This window comes from Chenopodium album, chromosome 20 (genome assembly GCF_948465745.1).
Source record: "Chenopodium album chromosome 20, dcCheAlbu1.1, whole genome shotgun sequence".
NCBI lineage: Eukaryota > Viridiplantae > Streptophyta > Magnoliopsida > Caryophyllales > Amaranthaceae > Chenopodium > Chenopodium album.
Window position 1 is genome coordinate 1,151,471 of NC_137853.1, and position 17,688 is coordinate 1,169,158.

At 34.4% G+C, this 17,688-nt stretch overlaps 2 protein-coding genes across 2 annotated transcripts; both read right to left on the reverse strand.

Moving 5' to 3' along the window:
- Positions 1 to 7,545: 7,545 nt before the first annotated feature.
- On the reverse strand, positions 7,546 to 10,531 carry LOC145596575 (ubiquinol oxidase 2, mitochondrial-like). The gene is made up of 4 exons (XM_081652762.1): positions 9,992 to 10,531; positions 9,598 to 9,726; positions 8,079 to 8,567; positions 7,546 to 7,859 (listed from the first exon to the last, which is right to left on the reverse strand). Exons 1-4 carry the CDS (start codon positions 10,382 to 10,384, stop codon positions 7,800 to 7,802), a joined length of 1,071 nt encoding a protein of 356 aa, XP_081508888.1. The 5' UTR covers positions 10,385 to 10,531; the 3' UTR covers positions 7,546 to 7,799.
- Positions 10,532 to 13,303: 2,772 nt separating this feature from the next.
- On the reverse strand, positions 13,304 to 17,179 carry LOC145599273 (urea-proton symporter DUR3-like). Its single transcript, XM_081655672.1, has 9 exons — positions 17,006 to 17,179; positions 16,472 to 16,579; positions 16,297 to 16,392; positions 16,013 to 16,095; positions 15,678 to 15,898; positions 15,244 to 15,506; positions 14,878 to 15,116; positions 14,054 to 14,703; positions 13,304 to 13,725 (listed from the first exon to the last, which is right to left on the reverse strand). Exons 1-9 carry the CDS (start codon positions 17,177 to 17,179, stop codon positions 13,424 to 13,426), a joined length of 2,136 nt encoding a protein of 711 aa, XP_081511798.1. The 3' UTR covers positions 13,304 to 13,423.
- Between the last annotated feature and the right edge of the window lie 509 nt (positions 17,180 to 17,688).

Sequence of the window (17,688 nt, forward strand, 5' to 3'; positions counted from 1 at the left end):
TTTCTCTTCTTAAAAAAAAAAAAAAAAAAAAAAAAAAAAAACCTGATCGATCGAGTTGCTATACTCAAATGTTTTACCTTTTTTTTAATTTTTATTTTTTTATTATTTTTTTTAAATACAAGTTCATTCGGCAATTAAATAATCTACATTGAAATTCCTACAATATCATCCACACCGCACACACGTACACTTAATTAACTATTTTAAAATTGCTAATAAACCAGTTTCAGATCAAATCAACTCACTAATATCAGATCAAATTAACTAACTAAGGGCCTGTTCACATTTACTGAACTAAGCTGAATTGAACTGAACAGATTGGAGCTGAACTGCACTGAACTGAACTGAAATTAAGTAAATGTGAACAGGCCCTAAGTTACAATAGCAACACACAATTAAATACTTACATGTCACGGCACACACTTAATTAACTATTCTTGTGATTGCTAAATCAAGTTTATTAACTAAATTACAATAGCAACACAGTACACATGCAACACACTGTTCATAAGCTATAGTAGATATGTTGTCATGATTTTAGAAAGTGTAGATTTGTCAAATTTCATTCCAAATAAAATTGTGTTCAAGCTTTAAAAACGCAGAAAGCAGCTTATGGAGAAAATATTCATGACATAAGGCAATGTTTGAAGCTACTAAATGACGATCGATGGCAAGTGAAAGTGGCTCATATTTTCAGGGAAGGCAATAGAGCGGCGGATTGGTTGGCTAACCGCGGAGTAATTCAGGACTCTCAATTAGTTTTCTTTAATAATAATGTTCCAGGGAAACTTAGTCGTATCTTAGAGGAGGATATACGAGGTGTGGCTATGCCGCGTCTCATCCCTACGTAGGTAGTTTATTTGCTTAGCTGCTAGAGTGCTTGTTTTACTTTTATGTTTTCTTTCCTTTATTTTGGATGTACTGCATCTTCAAGTGGATAAAAAAAAAAAAAAAAAAAAAAAAATTGTGTCAACTTTAATATTTTAACCGTCAATCCTAGGTTAATTGGATGAAATATATATCTGCTAAGTTTGGAGTGACTAGTTCAGTAACTTTACTCTGTTTTATTGAATTTTTGAAAAATAAAATGTACGTGAACAGTATCCTAGAAAAAAAAGCTTTTATACGCCTCCATATGGTAAGCTAGTTCTAGGAAAGCCTCTATCACGTGCCGGAATAATTATAAGACGAACAAGTTTTCGGACTAGGCTTGTAAGTTTATCCATACTTTCTCTGATCTTTATTACTTAATCTGTATTTTAAATTTTATTACACTTTTATTTATTTACCCTTATATTTTGAACATACGTAGTAATTAATACGTTATACCCTTTGTTACCATACCCTCTTTTTTCTCACCTCAATCACTCAACCCTCTTACTAGTTCACCAGACCACCATTTCCTCCCTCCCCCTCCTCTCCAAGTTATCCATGGTAGCCACCATAGCCAATTTCGACCACAAATAAGCTCTCAATTCTGAAAATTCTGCTGAGGGACGGTGGTTGTGAAGAGTGGGTACGTATTTTCTCCCTCCTCTTGTTCTTTTATTTTTGTGATGGTATGTACGACGATACATATGCGATTTTTGTCAAGTTTGAAGAGGGTTTGGTGGTTGTGGTGGTGCGCGGTGGTAGCGTGTGGGGGATAATGGTGGCAGCGTGTGGGTTGCGGTGGTGGCGTGAGGGGGTGGAGTGTGGGTTGTGGTGGTGAGACTGAAAAAGTCATTAGTTAGTGGAGGGGGAATAATTACTTGGCAGGGGTAATGGGTAGGAGTATTTAGGTCTTTTAGCTTTCTACTCTACTCTTTCTTAATTTGTCAATGAGTCAAGTACGGAGTAAAAAACAGAGGAAGTATAAGATAAGTATAAGTGAGCTTTACCATGTATGTAAATTGATGTTAATTTTGGGTATTTGGGTCGGATTTTGGTAATATTTACTGTGTTATCATACGAGTCGAAATAATTCGGGTTATTTTAGGGTTGAATCGGACTGAGTCGAATGGATCTATTTTTAATACCTGTATATGCATGAATAAATTGTTAGTAGTGCAGACTGTGTAGGTTTATTTAATTTGAAGATTTACTGTGTAGGTCAAAATGGAGGTTGAAGCTCATATAGATAACTTGCCTGTGCCCACAACTATTGTGCCTAGAATCGGCCGTTTTGCATTGCGTGTTGTACAAACATTGCTTTCTATTGGGCTGATCGTATCTTTATCCAAAACCTACGAGATGGTTGTAGTCTCTGCTCTCCGGTACATTTCTTTTCCTTATTAACTCCTCGTAATTCTCACATTCAATTGTACCTAAGCTACACATCTCCGTAATACGAGGTATGTATAATATCAATCTTCAGACTTGTAGTTGCAGCTGCCGGCTTACAGCTCATTCTGAGCTTTTCAATGGCGATCGCAGACTTGTATTATATTTTAACAAACAAGGGTTATAATCGTCAACTTGTGAAAGTAATTACTGTTGTTGATGGGGTAAGACGACATGGTCAACTCTCTTGTTAGTAATCGTTGATTATTTATACTACTTCCGGTCCAAGTTAGTTGCAACTTTAGAATATTTTATATCTTACAAATAATACCCCAAAGTTGCAACTAACTTGGACCGGAGGTAGTATTAATTATGTTGTAAATTGATGATATCTAAACTAAATATTTATCATTTTGCAGTGTACCAGTCTTCTACTCTTCTTGGTAGCAGTTGGGTCATATACCATTCTACATTACTTTGGCGACAACTTGGAGGGTTGCGCATTGAAGCCATGTAATCAGTTCCATATTTCTGTAATAATCACTTTCATTACTTGGTTTGCGTCTGCATCTTCTTTTTGTTTTTATTATAGGTTGTTATCTTCTTCAACTCCAACTCCAACAGTAGTTCCAATACAATAGTTGGTACTTGGTGTTAAGATTACTTAGTCAAACTAATTGTTAGTTGGATTAGATTCTCAGAATAATGCAGATTATCAGAGAGTTTGTTTAGGACTTAGGAGTAAGTTATTGATGAGTTTGTTCATATTTTTATGCTAGCTAGTTGTTTCAAGGCTCTATATAAAGAGCACGTTGATGTATGCAATCTATACACGTTCATGTACTATTTTCATGTAAGCTATCTATACACATTTAATTTACTACTCAACGCGTCATGTAACCTTATAATTTTAGCTACTCAGTTTTTTTTTTTTTTTTTTTTTTTTTTTTTTTTTTTTTTTTTTTTTTTTTTTTTTTTCGTCGTTATGCATGACTATTGATATGAATTTCTATTTTTAAAAATTATGAGAATCTTATATGCCTAATTTGGGAGAAAACAATTGAAATTCCCATGTCTTTTTTGTTTAGTTCTCAAGATGTTAATTGGTTGGCCTTTTTTCTTGCTTCTGAGTAATATTTTTTTTTTGAAACAATCTTCTGAGTGATATTTGATTTGATCTTAGTTTCTTTTTTCTTCTTTTTTTTTTTTTTTTTTTTTTCAAGTTTGACTATTGATTTGATACTAATATAAAATATAGATTTGTAAGAATAACAACTTTATGATCTTACATTATTATTATTAAAATTTTACATGATATTATTAGGATCTTAATTGCTAGCTAAGAAAATCTTAACTTTTAGGATCTTACTATTAGAATTTTGTATAATATTATTAGGATCTTAATTCTCTTGCTTTTGAGTGATATTATTTGATTTGATTTGATACAAATATAGTCATTACTCAATATTTTTGAAAGAAAGTTTGGAGATTATATTAAATCAAGGTCCACCAAAGTGTGTAGGCTTTGGGGAAAGGAGTTCGTACAAATACTCTCCATCTCCGAACTAGTATCCCACCTAGCAACATAATGGGCAACAGTATTCCCATTTCGTTTAATGTGATTGCAAGAAAAGGAAGTAAAGCACTCACTTAACCGAATTACATCACCATAAATCAAATAAATTGGAGCATCTCCACACTTCTTTGTCTTGATAGCTTGCACAACCACCTGCGAATCACCCTCGAGAATTATCCTATCAAAGCCCAACTGTCTTGCAACCTCCAACCCATATCTTGCAGCACCAGCTTCAGCAATCAAAGGCGTACAGGTAGCTTCTGTTCTCTTCACAGCCGCAGCAAGAAGGCATCCATTGGAGTCCCTAAAAACAGCACCAAACTGAGCAACGCTGCCACTTGGAATATGCGCATCCACATTCACCTTAACCACGCCAGGAGGGGGAGGAGACCACTGTATAGCAGTAGCAGCAATTTGTCGCAAAACAGGCCCCCTCACCTTTGCTTGATAGTTCACATAGTCAGAGCACAATCTGATGAAACCCACAGCCATATCAATGGCATTGACAGACGACCCACCATTAAAAATATGGGAATTGCGGCAGCGCCACGCAGCCCAAGCTAGTGACGCAAAAATTCGCAACTCCTCCTTGCTAACAGTCCTTGCTACCTAGCAAAATTTCTCAGCAAAAGATGTGTTCGGACCAGCTTCAATCACCTCTGTAAACTCACTGCATCTCCAAATAACAGTCGCGTATTTACACTCGAAGATTGAGTGTAAAATCGTTTCCTCAGTTGCTCCACAGATTTGACAGCTCCTATTAGCATTAATGTGGCGTTGGAAAAGTCATTACTCAATATTATCTTAAAGCAAGATCCATAATGAAAATAGATAATATGCTACGTGTGAAGGTGATCGAGCGAATTGAAATAGATCCTCCAAGGCCAATATAAATTTCGACAAGTAATTACAATGATTATGAAATCATATGTATCATGTTTTCAAATATAATATATTATGTAAAAAACAAAAAATGTAAGATCATACTATAATATAGAAGGTGATCAAAAAGATATTATATGGAGTAAATATATTATTACCTTAATTGCTAGCTAAGAAAATTTTAACTTCTAAAATTACAAACAATATGCACCTATAAATAATACTAGTTGAACCCATGATAGTACTCACTAATACACAATAATAATAGGGGAAAAAAAAAACACATAAGAATACTATTTACTCTTTATTTATTCAAATAATAGCAAATACAATATAATGGCATCAACAAGAACCATTATTTTTTCTTTTGTCGTCGTTGTCTATCTATTGATGTTGGCAAATTGTAAGTCACGCAACTATTTATTCGTTTTTTTTTTTTTATTAGGTTTAATTTCTATACCAGATTTAAATAGCATATGTTATATCATTATGATTAATTCTTACCCTAACTTATGCACGCATGTAGGTGATGCCCATGAGCATGAAAACTACGGAAGATTGAATAACGTTGGATCAATGAAGTTGATGAGCAGGAAAGTTGTAGTACCAGATACTATTCTTTGCACGCATAAGCAATGTACTTGGGGAGATTGCTGGTGTTGTTTGGATACACAATGTTTTCATACTCAACCAGAGTGCAATGCTTTTGCTAGCTCTAATAAATGTAACCCTGGTGTGTAGTTAATTTAATAATCTTTGTAATGAATAAACGATGGTAATTCAAATTCAATCTTTTGATTTTGCTTTAACATTAGAATTGAAATCATTGATTTAGTTCGGTTTTGTCCATTTGATTTGTTTGAGTAAACATTAACATCTCGTCTTACAATAAAATTTGACAATAGTTTTCATTCTTCGAACTTAACACAAAATTAATACTACTCTACAATTGTCTTTCCTCAAAATTAAAGGAGAAAAAAAAAAAAAAAAAAAAAGTAGAATTTTCCACATGTATTTTATGGTTTTTGCTAGTCAATCTTGGTTTTTCCTTAATTATGTCGAGTACTATTACAGCCAAAGAAATACAAGTTTGGTTTATATGTGAAATCAAAACACCTTTGTACAAATTCTATAGGTAAACACAAATCATAAAGAAAAGACTATTTTGCCATTAATGGAAGGAAAAAGTATAAGATTAGTAAGAGTATTTTTGTCACTTTGATATTTATCCCCAAATCCCCAATCTAATCAATATTCAATGATCACAAGGATTCACAAACCAAAGGGATTGTGAAAATTTTATTGAATATAATTCTTAATTCAAATCCCAACTTCTAATAACACTCATTCTCACGTACCAAATGTCTTGTCAAGGTAAGTCCATTCTCGCATTACTTAAGACAATTGAGTTGAATTAATTAGTGTGCCTTAGTAGCTTAGTAAGTTAAAAAAAAAAAAAAAATTGTGTATGCGCATGTGTTTGTATGTTCAATCAAAATAATTTTTACTCCGTAATTCTTTTTTTTTTTTTTTTTTGAGAACCTTTTACTCCGTAATTCTAAATTAGTTTGAGTTAATATGTTAAACGATCATGAGCCAAGGTATCAACTCAAAAGTCAAAACCATATAGAAGTATATGACAACCTTTAAATGTGGAACGTTCATGACCTCACATTCCCCCTCACATGTGTATTGTCCATTATACACCCAATTGACGATAATTTAGACTATGATACCATGTTAGAAGAGTCTAGATTAAAGTATTACACCCCCACTGAGAGAAAATATAAGTTTAAGGAAATTTAGCCTAAAGGTGTACACAACTTTATATTTTCTCCGATGTGGATACTTATCCCAATAATGATCAAATCTATCAAGTCAAATCCAAGTGTCTTTTGCCTCATCTAGAAGAGTTCCATTAGATAATCACTTTCAAAGTATACAAGTCGAGCCCAAGATTGCGAGTTTTGAACTTGTGATTACCTAATAACATACATAAGGTAACAAAAAAAAAAATATTACACCTAGTAGGCTAACAATGCATATATTTGCATCTACAAAGTTGAGATCACAACAATTAAGCGAAGCCAACATCGGTAGCGTTTGTCACTCTCATGTCATAATGTAAGGGCATCATGAACTTGTTCATAAGCTCATAACGACATAACTCGTAATACAATAACAAAATAATTGATCATTACAATTACATAAACGTGACAGTATTGCATATTGTAGAACTAAACCTCTAGACAAAATTGGAGAATCAATTAAGTACTCCCTATAGGGAAGCAAATTAATCAATCACTTCAACGCTTATTTGCTTCCACTGATGGTATATTTCAAGCCTCTTTCCCAAATTAGGCCATTATTTGCTTGATCAACTTTCATATCTTCACAACCCTCACGGATTTTCGCTAAGGGTGCAGCCCATGCAGCCGTGATAGACACAATATTGGTGGCGTATTCCAGAGCTACACACTGCCTACACCTTGAACAGAAGGATGTACTCTGTCTGCATTCTTCCTGAGTTGCGCTGCTGATCTTTTAGATTATCTGGTTAGCTTGTTCTGTTGCTGATATCAGTGATATGAACCTTTAATTTTCTCGGTTAATACTATTATATAATAAAATTGTAAGATTATGTAAGGGTTCCATTTCCTAAATACGCGGTTAAGAAACACTATATGTTATATGTACACCAAAAAACAAAGCTGCAAAGAATAATAAGGCATACCAGAGACTAATTTCCCTGGATTTCTGCAGCATTCAGTCACCTGGCATGTAAATGATGTAGGAAGGAAAACATTGTAAGAAACTTAATAATGTGATAAAAGTAATAATAGCATTCAACTAAATTTTGCGAGTAGAGTCAACGAAAAAACTCCCAAGGTAGTACAAAGTATTTACATGACAATAGTAATACGCTTATAGGCTTATAGCTCGCGATAGCTAGCAAGCTAAACAATCGCCAGCTAAGTATAATCTTCAGAGAACATATTAGTATTAGTAGTAGTCTTTCAAATCTGAATCCTGACTCTTGATTTTTGATAGCTGTTGATAGCCAGATAAATCTCTCTTCTCAATGATAACCAACAGGAGCAGGAGCTTCCTTCAGTTCGCGACCTTGATAGTGAATGTCCTGCATTAACACCAACCAAAAGAGCCAATTTGTTCAGTTCAAACTCAGAAAATACACACCAGCATACCAAAATCAGGAATTCAAGACATCGTTTATTGAAATATGAATATATCCTCCAATTTGTTGACAAATTATACAAGTACTGATGAAAACAAAACCAAAAGGGTTAAGGGGCAGGGGCGGCTTAAGGCATAATGAACATATTGTAAACTGACTTACCGATGCAAAGTGATTAACATCGCGGTGGTGAGCTTCATCTGCCCTAACCACCATGACAACATCCCTAAGAGTCGAGTCAGCAGGCAACCTCCAGTAGTCAATAGCAATGGCAGGAGCAGGCACATTCTCGATGTTTCCATTGTCAATCTCCTTAAGAAATTCAGTGTATGAGTGGATGGCTTCTTCCTCGAGGTACCCCACAATACGATGAGCAAGCTTAGGAGACACAATGTAGGAGAGGAAGTAAGCATTGAAGAAAACACCCTGAACAGCAAACACCAGTGCACGTTCATACCACCGAGGTTTTACCACCTCCATGAAGGTCATGAGGTGCATACGCTCATTCTCAGCCTCTTCTAGGAGAGCCTTGATCCACCCTCCACTTTGCTCAAATCGTCGGAGGGATTTACAGTGGAGAAGCATTCCTCCAACCATGCCTGGCACTGCTGCCACTGTTTCCAGCATCATTGCACGACATCCATACCTCCTCTGCATCATGCCATATGGTGAATTAGAAAAGAAATAATATACTGCTATAGAGTTAATTACACATGACTATTTAAGTTTCTTCAGTTTGGATCATTCTAGCTAAAGTCTATTTTTGTATGATATAATGCTATAAAAGTTTAGTGTAGGAGTCATTAACAAAAACCATGACCACCTAGCTAAACTCTATTAAGCATCACAAAAACTCTTAAGAACAACAAGACGATCATCCAATGAAACCAAGGCAGTAGTAAGGCACAAAGTAGTAACAAAAATTGATAGGGAGTTTATTTTAAATCCGTTGCATCTAAATTTGTCCATACAATCGTGTAGTGTTAGTCTGTTAGATACTTAATACTTAATAGTATGTGAAAATAAATAAATAAATAAATAAACATATTACATCTTACGTTATACTCGATACTTCATTTTTGTTATAATAAGTAATGTGCAAAAGAAAGTCAATAATACAAGTTAAGTATACTAGCATGTAGCACCACCATATCATGATTAATTTGGTTATAATAGTTGGTTTTTTTTTTTTTTTTAATGATAAATTTTTTTACTTGGATCTATTCAAATTGGTCTCATTAGGGGGAAAAATCACTATTAAACGTGGGCCAGATCCACTACCTTTTACCTAACCCCACCACTATCAAACCTAAAGAAACATTAACCAATCAAATTATCTGCCCTTTTTTATCCAATTAACAAGGAAAGGAACCTCCCTCGTCTCCACCCCAAGACCTTACGGATAAAACTTGTCCAAGTTGACATGTATCACATAATTTTTTGTGATAATTAAACGACCTAAATCATATGAAATAGATAAAATAATAACCAAATCAATCAACCAATCAAAACAATACAAATGCACGAAACAATAACATTACTCTGTATAGCCAACCCGTTCATTTCGATCTAAAAACATACGCTAGAAAAATCAATAGTACTTTATTACGAAGTAAGTACACGAATTAAGTATTTAACAAGGCAAAATAGGAAAAATATCATCCAAAGAAAGAAATAGTACCTGAAAGAAGATATCAGTAGGCAAACGAAGAGACTTAACAGTATAATAAGCGAATTTGTCCAATAATGTTTTAGGCACATGATGTTTCCCTAAATCAATCGACAGATCTGCCTTGTACGTTTCCCATGGCTACACCGAACAATAAAAATCAAATTAATAACAAAATAATAATTAGTCAATATACACAATATTGTTCATATACTAACATATTTATAAATTTTTACATCAATTGCATATCCGCGATTACTTTCTTTCTTACCTCGAATAATATCATTTTTGCAACAACTTTCTATCCTCGAATCATATTAGGTATGTCATGAGTTTCTGTCCTAAAATCATAAATTTTATATACGAGATTTAAAATGAAAAACCCTCAAAAAAAAAATTGGCATACCATGAAACAAGACCACTTCCATTCAGTACCATCTTCCATCATAATCTTCTTAGGTTGAACACCCCAATAACTAACAACCGCCTTTTCATCATTTCCACCATTTTCACCGGCCGAATCGGTCACCTTCTTTTCTTTTTCCTCAGATGAATTATCATGCAACGTCGCCGTACTCATATTCCTCACCGGTGACCGGATAAACCCTGCTACCATTCCAGGCACATGACCAGAAGAACCTCCACTCACGTGATGACCACCTACCCCATTCAGAAGCTTAAACGCCGTCGTTTCGACTCCGGCAACGGCGGTGGTAGTGGTGGAGGAGAAGTAGCGTGGGACCACCATGCACATCACCATTGATCGTGCGGCTCTAGTTGCAGCACGTGACATCATCATCTTGATCGGAAACAATAACCGCCGTCAGATTGAGAAAATATACGCAAGAAATGTGGGAGAAGAATTACTGGAATTTTAATTTGATTTTTTTTATTTATAAAAAAGAAAGTAGTTTCTTGCTTTACAAGACAATTTGTACGACGGGTTTAGAGAGGAGTTGGATGATTTTATACCAGCAAAATAAGTCGGTGTTATAGTGCTGACGTGGACCCCCATTTTTTGGGGACATTTTTTTGTTTTTTTTATTTATGTTGGGTGTAACGAATGGGAGTCAAGATGGCGTCTAGAGAATTCAATTATGGGTGGGAGGTGGGCCCTATTCTTGGGCTCCAAGAATACGTGAACAAGAGAACAGCCTAAACACCGTGTTATTTTACTGTATGTTTTTCTTTTAGGAAAATTTTAATACTCCCTCCGTCCCAAAAAGAACGACCTATTTGGCCAAAACTTTGTCCCAAAAAGAATGACCCATTTGCATTAAAACACCCACCAATTTGCTACAATATTTGTGCAAAATTAGCTTCCCCATATAAAAGTTTGATTTTCCATATTATTTATTACTTTCTCTCTCTATTTTGTTACAAACCCCATGTAAATTTATCTTTCCAATACACTGTTACTTCTTTTTACTTAACTTCCTTAATAACCGCGTAATCAACCCAAATGGGTCGTTCTTTTTGGGACGGAGGGAGTAGTAGTGTATAGCCTTGTCATTAATTGCAATACTTAAGCCCTGTTTGGTAATAAGCTTATTGGGGGTATATTAGCTTATTTGACTAACTTTAGCTGATTGACTAGTCAAACAAGCTAATACAAGTGTTGGTAGTAAGCTTATTGAAAGAGCTTATTCCACTAAATAAGCTCTTTTTGAAATAGCTCATTTTAGGAGCTTTTTCAATTAGACACTTATAACCTCATTTTATTTAAAATCCTATCTAAACTACCTACCCCACAATTAGCTTATTGGTCATTTCACATACTCAATCACCTTTAAGCTATCAGCTATTTACCAAACACTTTTATATAATCAGTTAATATAATAAGTTAGTCAAATCAGTTAATAAAATCAGCTAGTCAAAATCAGCTAACTCAATCAGCTTCAGCTTTCAGCTTTCTCCCAAACAGGGCCTTACTCTATCAAATAAAAAAAATTCAAATGCGGTTGGTTCAGTGGTCAAGTTTGCATCTTGCAACTATGAGGTTGTGAGACCAAACCCCACTAAAAATACTTTAAGGGTGGAGATTCCCTTACTATTCCCCCCCCCCCCTAAGCGTCTAACCCCGGATTGGGTGATACTCCGTATAAAGTATTTGAGAGAAGGAAATTTGGAACTAAACTGAACTTAAGCTGAATAGATTAGACCCTAAATATATTCCACAGTACAACAATAATTTTAAGTTTTGAAAATTTGACATAATCAAAATAGTGTACTTCTCATGTCAACTAAAAGGTCTATGAATTAAGAAGGGGTAAACTGGTCATTTTATGTGGACATCGTATCCCTCACCCTATCACGATCTTATAAATTACATATATTGTTTACTTCTCACGAATCATGAATTTTTTTTTTTTTTTTTTTTTGAGATTATGGTATGGTAATAACATTCACAATTCATTCCTTTTTTCAATTTTTATTTAATGATTGTGATATATAGAAATGCACTAATCTAAGAGTATGTACCTATAATGAGGAAAAAGGTAGAGAGTACGTGGAGAGATGATAATTAAAGACGCATGTATTGAGGACAGTAATAACTTAAGTTTTTTTTTTTTTTTTTTCAAATACTAGTACAAATGTTTAATTGCTTTTAACAATTGACAATTCGATCAATATAATTCACACAAGAATAACTTTTTTGTATCAACTATCTAACCCTTAAATGAAGTTGCAAATTGCATGCAAAACAATCAACATGGCAAAATGGAGACATTGGAGAGTATATGTTAGTTTTAATTTTATCCATGTTTTTATAAAGCTAAATCGTTCTTTTCCTTATTTCCAACTATAATAAATCAACTCAAATTATTGAAAGGCTCTTTTTTTTTTCCCCTTTGAACTTAACAAATAGGAGCAAAATAAATACTCCAATGCAACTTGATAATTAAACTCACGTTATTCATGACGTACGTAAGCCATGACCTCATTATTATATTCTCAATTCTTCCATTTGAATGTTCGTTTGATCATACGTTCAGCGTATCCCGTCAAAAAAAAAAAAAAAAAAAAAAAAAAAAAAAAAAAAAAAATATTCATACGTTCAGCGTTGATTAGCATTAATAATCTTTACTTAAATTTGTACACTTCTTCCTAATCAATTTAACAAACCCAACTAGAATATTCTACTTTCTCTCGTTGATATTCCTTTTTTACTTCTCGTTTTTTTTATCGACCTAAATAATTTATTGCTAGTATAATTTTTCTAGAATTTTCAATCTTTCTAACTCAGATCCTTCAATTACATGGAATTACATAACTTATGTCATAAGAGTACTATATTACTAGATATTCATGATGGAGTGATAATTTTTTTTTTTTATCAATATATTTACACTGATATACATTCTCGGTTTCAAATGAATTGCAATAGTTTGATTGATACACGTGTTAATGCTCAACTTTGACTACTAATATATGCAATTACATTATATTTTTTAATAATCATAAATAATTGATATTATGAAAGTATATACTTCCTATATAAAGATCAATCCTATAAACTTTTACATGATAACATTTGTTTATCTTTTATACAGTAGTAGTAAATAGTCAAACTGAGTATATACGTGGTGCAAAAGTCAAATTATGCGCTACGATTAATTCAAATCGTGTATTATGTTGATAAATGTAAGACAAAAATACATTAAGACCCTTTTTATGAGGAGTACTGAAGTAGTAGCAATTTTCTAGGATATATATACACGTATATTTTTGGTATCTTATTTAATTGATACATTTGAATTAATGACCTAATAGACGTTGTGCACTGAAGTATGTTCTTTTTTTTAAAAAGTAATATCCAATTACTTTAGAATGTTTGTCAAGCTAAATGATGAACTTCTTGCACTTGATCATCTAACAAATCTTTCTTCTTTGCCTTCTCTTTCTCAAGCAAGTAAAGGCGCTCTGCTTCAGGGATTGCTAGTATGATCGTGTTCATCTTCGAGTTCAACTCCTCTATCCTTTCGATGAGCCTATCGTTCGTGAACATGCCCGTCAATACACTTTGAATTGTTTTCCAGCTCTCAAACAACGGCATTGCTATTATAACTGCTGATCCTATAGTTCCCCATGCTATTGCAACGACTACCCAAACTGTGAAGTATTTCAAGCTAAACACCCCTGCATTAAGTTGCAAAAAAAGATTTAGTAGAGTTGCAAAAGTTTTTTTGGTGTAACCGTTACACCATGTAGTAGGGTAACACCCTTTATAGTCACGTCTAATTTTTTTGTTATGTCGAATATTTAGGTGTAAGTGTAACATCATGTTAGCAATGTTAAATGTTAGCATAACAACTTATAGTCTACATTTTTCACTAGGCACTAACCAGCACCTGTTAATCTGTTATTAAACTCGTGATTTTGCCTTAAAATTTTAATTTCAATATCAAAAATTTGAATTGAACAGTGTAGATTATCGAAAATTTAAGAGCAAGACTAGTTTATTTACCTGCAGGGAGGCTAAGAGCAGGCCAGAGGATGACAATCACAACAGTAAAAACAAGGCCCCATTTCACAATCCATGCCTTAGCCTTCTTGAGTTTCTCCTCCTCAAACTCGTCAGAAGAAATCTCGGTCTTATCTTTCTCAACCATGCTAATCTTCTTAGTAGTATCCCAGTCATAATTCTGAGGCCACAAGAAGCTACAAACAGCATGAATCGCTCCACCACTAAGAATTGACGCCAGGTTCCCTGCAAGCATAGGCGCGTTTCTTCCTGTTGTATCAAGATTCACCATCCCATACTCGATCTTTGTTACTGTCAACCAAGTTATGACACCCAAAATACAACCAATGGTTACTCCTAGGATGGCTCCTAAGGAGTTTGCCTTCCTCCACAGGAGAGAAAACGCGATAGGCATAACTGCTGATCCAACGAAAACTCCCATGGCCAAGTACATCCAACCTAGTGAAACCCCTGCTTTGTTAAGTATCACTGCTAGTACTCCCATGAAACACCCAAATGCTAGGATTATTATTCTTGAAACTTTGAGGATTTGCTTTCCTGTCGCGTTTGGGTTTATGTAAGTTCTGTAGATGTCATATGTGCATAGTGATGAGACTGCTATCAACTCGGCTGATCCAGCAGATGTTACAGCCCTAACCATAGTAACCAACAAATACATGGTATAACATAGGATTAGTTTCTGATAAAGCAGAAAATATAAAAATTAGCATAAATTTGTTAGAAGTGAAATGAATCTGTATTTAGAATTGTAGACTTAACCAAAGTTATCATAATATACAAAACTCGGCTTCCTGTTAGTTACTTACATAAAGAGCATAGTTAGGATCAAGACAGATCCTGATGTGCCCATCAGAGCAACAGCGGTAGCAGGAGGAACAAGGCCATGGATAGCTTCACTCGCATTAATAGGCAAATCCAGAGCAAGAGCCCCAATCCCTAACGATGTTGCTAAAGAGAATGGTACTGCAAACCACACCAAACCACCCAACAAGTAACCCTTATGTGTTGATGAAGGCCTTGCTGCTATTGCACTAACCCAATATCCCTGTAACAATATGATATTCGAGCAGTAAACTGATTTAACTCGTCCACATAGGTGATCATGTGTAGTTTTACGTAGTTTTATCACTTGTAGGACCAATAATGAACAAAACCTGTATGCTAGTACTTACATTGTCAACAAAGACGGTCCCAAAATTTCCCACAATGTTAATAATCCCAAAGATAAGACCACCTGAGCTCAACATAGTGAGGTAAGAACCTTTATAATTTCCATCCACCGGACCACAAGATTGACCATCATGTGAAATAGGCTCCATACATAGTCTTGACCTGCTCGAAACTTCTTTCAATCGCTCATATATTACAGCAGGACTACCAAGTTCCTTGCTTGCTGTGTAAACTAGAAACACGAAAATTACCAGCACCACATGCACTGCAATTTACAACCAAAAATAAAAAAACAAAAATTAATCTGTTGGTGAACCAATGTCACTGATGATAATAACAGTATGTGACAAATTAAATTTATGGCACCATTTCTGTGTATGTACATGATTCAATAATCTACTATAAAACGCGATAAAATTTCTTGAAAGTGGTGTACCAATCACTGAATGTATATAGCTTGCAAGAAATGTGGCTTTAAGTCCTCCGGCAAGTGTGTAGATAACAACTCCAAGGGGTATTAAGAAACTAGCAGCATATAGATTTACTCCTGTAAGTGCATTAACAACAGCAGAACCTCCTAGAAGTAGCATTGCTGTGACTATAATGTTTGTGAGGAAACAGAAGATTAAAAACACGACGTGAGCTGCTGTTCCCCATCTGTGAAGAAATCATACACAAAACAATACAGAAAAATTATATGTATGATACATATATAAGATTAACAAAGCTTCATAATACTTACTGAATGAGTACATGTAACATAATACGAACCTAGCCTTGACAATTTCACAGACTGTATGAGCATGAGGAGCTTTTCTCTTGATTTCTATTGCAATTATCCCAAACAAAATCACCTGCAAATAATTTCGTTTAAAAAATCATTAAATTGATCCATCTTAGATAGTCTGGAAGAATTCAAACCCGAACTGTACTCCATAGTACATGACCTTGTCACAGTTATTCCTGGATGGGCATTGGAGGTGTGACTACTAATATCGGACAGAGGGAGTAGTAAATTCTAAAACTCGAGCCAAGAAAAAGAAAGATAAACATGCCTGGATAGTAGCACCACTGGCATACCAGAAAGGACCACTGATACCATACTGCCAAGCAACATTTGAACTTTGCAAGATAGTGGCAGCCCATGTCCACTGCAAATATGATGGAATTACATGAAATTAATTAGCTAATTATATCTGAAAGAGTAAGATTTGCAAATTAGAAATATACCTGTGAGACAATCACACTAGCAATGAGCCCAGTTTTCACTGATCTACCAGCAGTGTTGAACCATTCTGATGTCTGACGAGAACCAACGTATCGTTTCTCAAGCCACACCTACATATGAACACGAACCAGGTGTGGAATCGAGGGTGGTGAGCATGAGTTAAGATTATATGTTCTGTGTTATGTATCCTACACAAAGTACTCAAATAGTCATATTATATACCTATTTTGTCTCACAACTCTATTATTTAGGCACATCAGATCACCAAGTTAGCATAAGTTATTTAATATCATTGGTGGTTTTGAATGATATGGTACACTTATATATATAGCGGAACACAAGATGAGACGTATATTGGGACATTATTGAGACGTAGCACATGTACAAGACTATATTAATGAAGATATTAGCTAAGGGGATAAATTCTAGCCAGGTGAAACTAACCCGAGAGGTGCCTAGTCCAGTAAGGTCCTTTTTATCGTACCATAGCAAACGAGGTTGAGACAACCTGTTAAAAATGAGTTCGGGTGACTAACCAGAAAAGATGTGAAGACAGCGAAGAAAGCACCAAAGCCCAAAATAACAGAGTAGCCAACACCTTGATTTAGCACTGGCTTTCCACCAAAGAAGCTAGTTTGCCTCACACAACTACCTTCTGAGTTTAGGTAATATTTCCCTGCAAACCCAAATGGAGGACACTTTGTTTCCATTGATACCTTGACTAGTTATACTACTTTAATTATGAATATATGGTTTTCTAGATTAGTGATAGTATATATTTAGATGGATGGTTAAAAATATTAAATAATTCCAAATATCGGACTTTCTAGTCCAATCAAAGTGGAATATATTTATATTCTAATATGTATTTAGAGGTATTATACGATTATTATGAAATAAATGGGAATTGGATGTTTCAGTTCATTTAAATTTACAGGATTACATAAGTGTTCTTCCACATTGAATGATTGGAGGAGAAAGTCAACAAATTTTTTTGGGGATCTTTTGGTGCATCTATGAGAAAGGAATCTTCTATGATTGCATGATTTGGATGTCACAACTCACAATCAAGATACTTTTAGTCAAACTTAGAAAAATCAATATTGGAGTACTTGTTTTTTCATTAATGTAGAGCCAAGATTCTATAGATTATTTACCTCTTTTCTTGCCTTTTTTAATTTATAGTTGTAATTTGATGAAATTAATTACCATTTCGAGG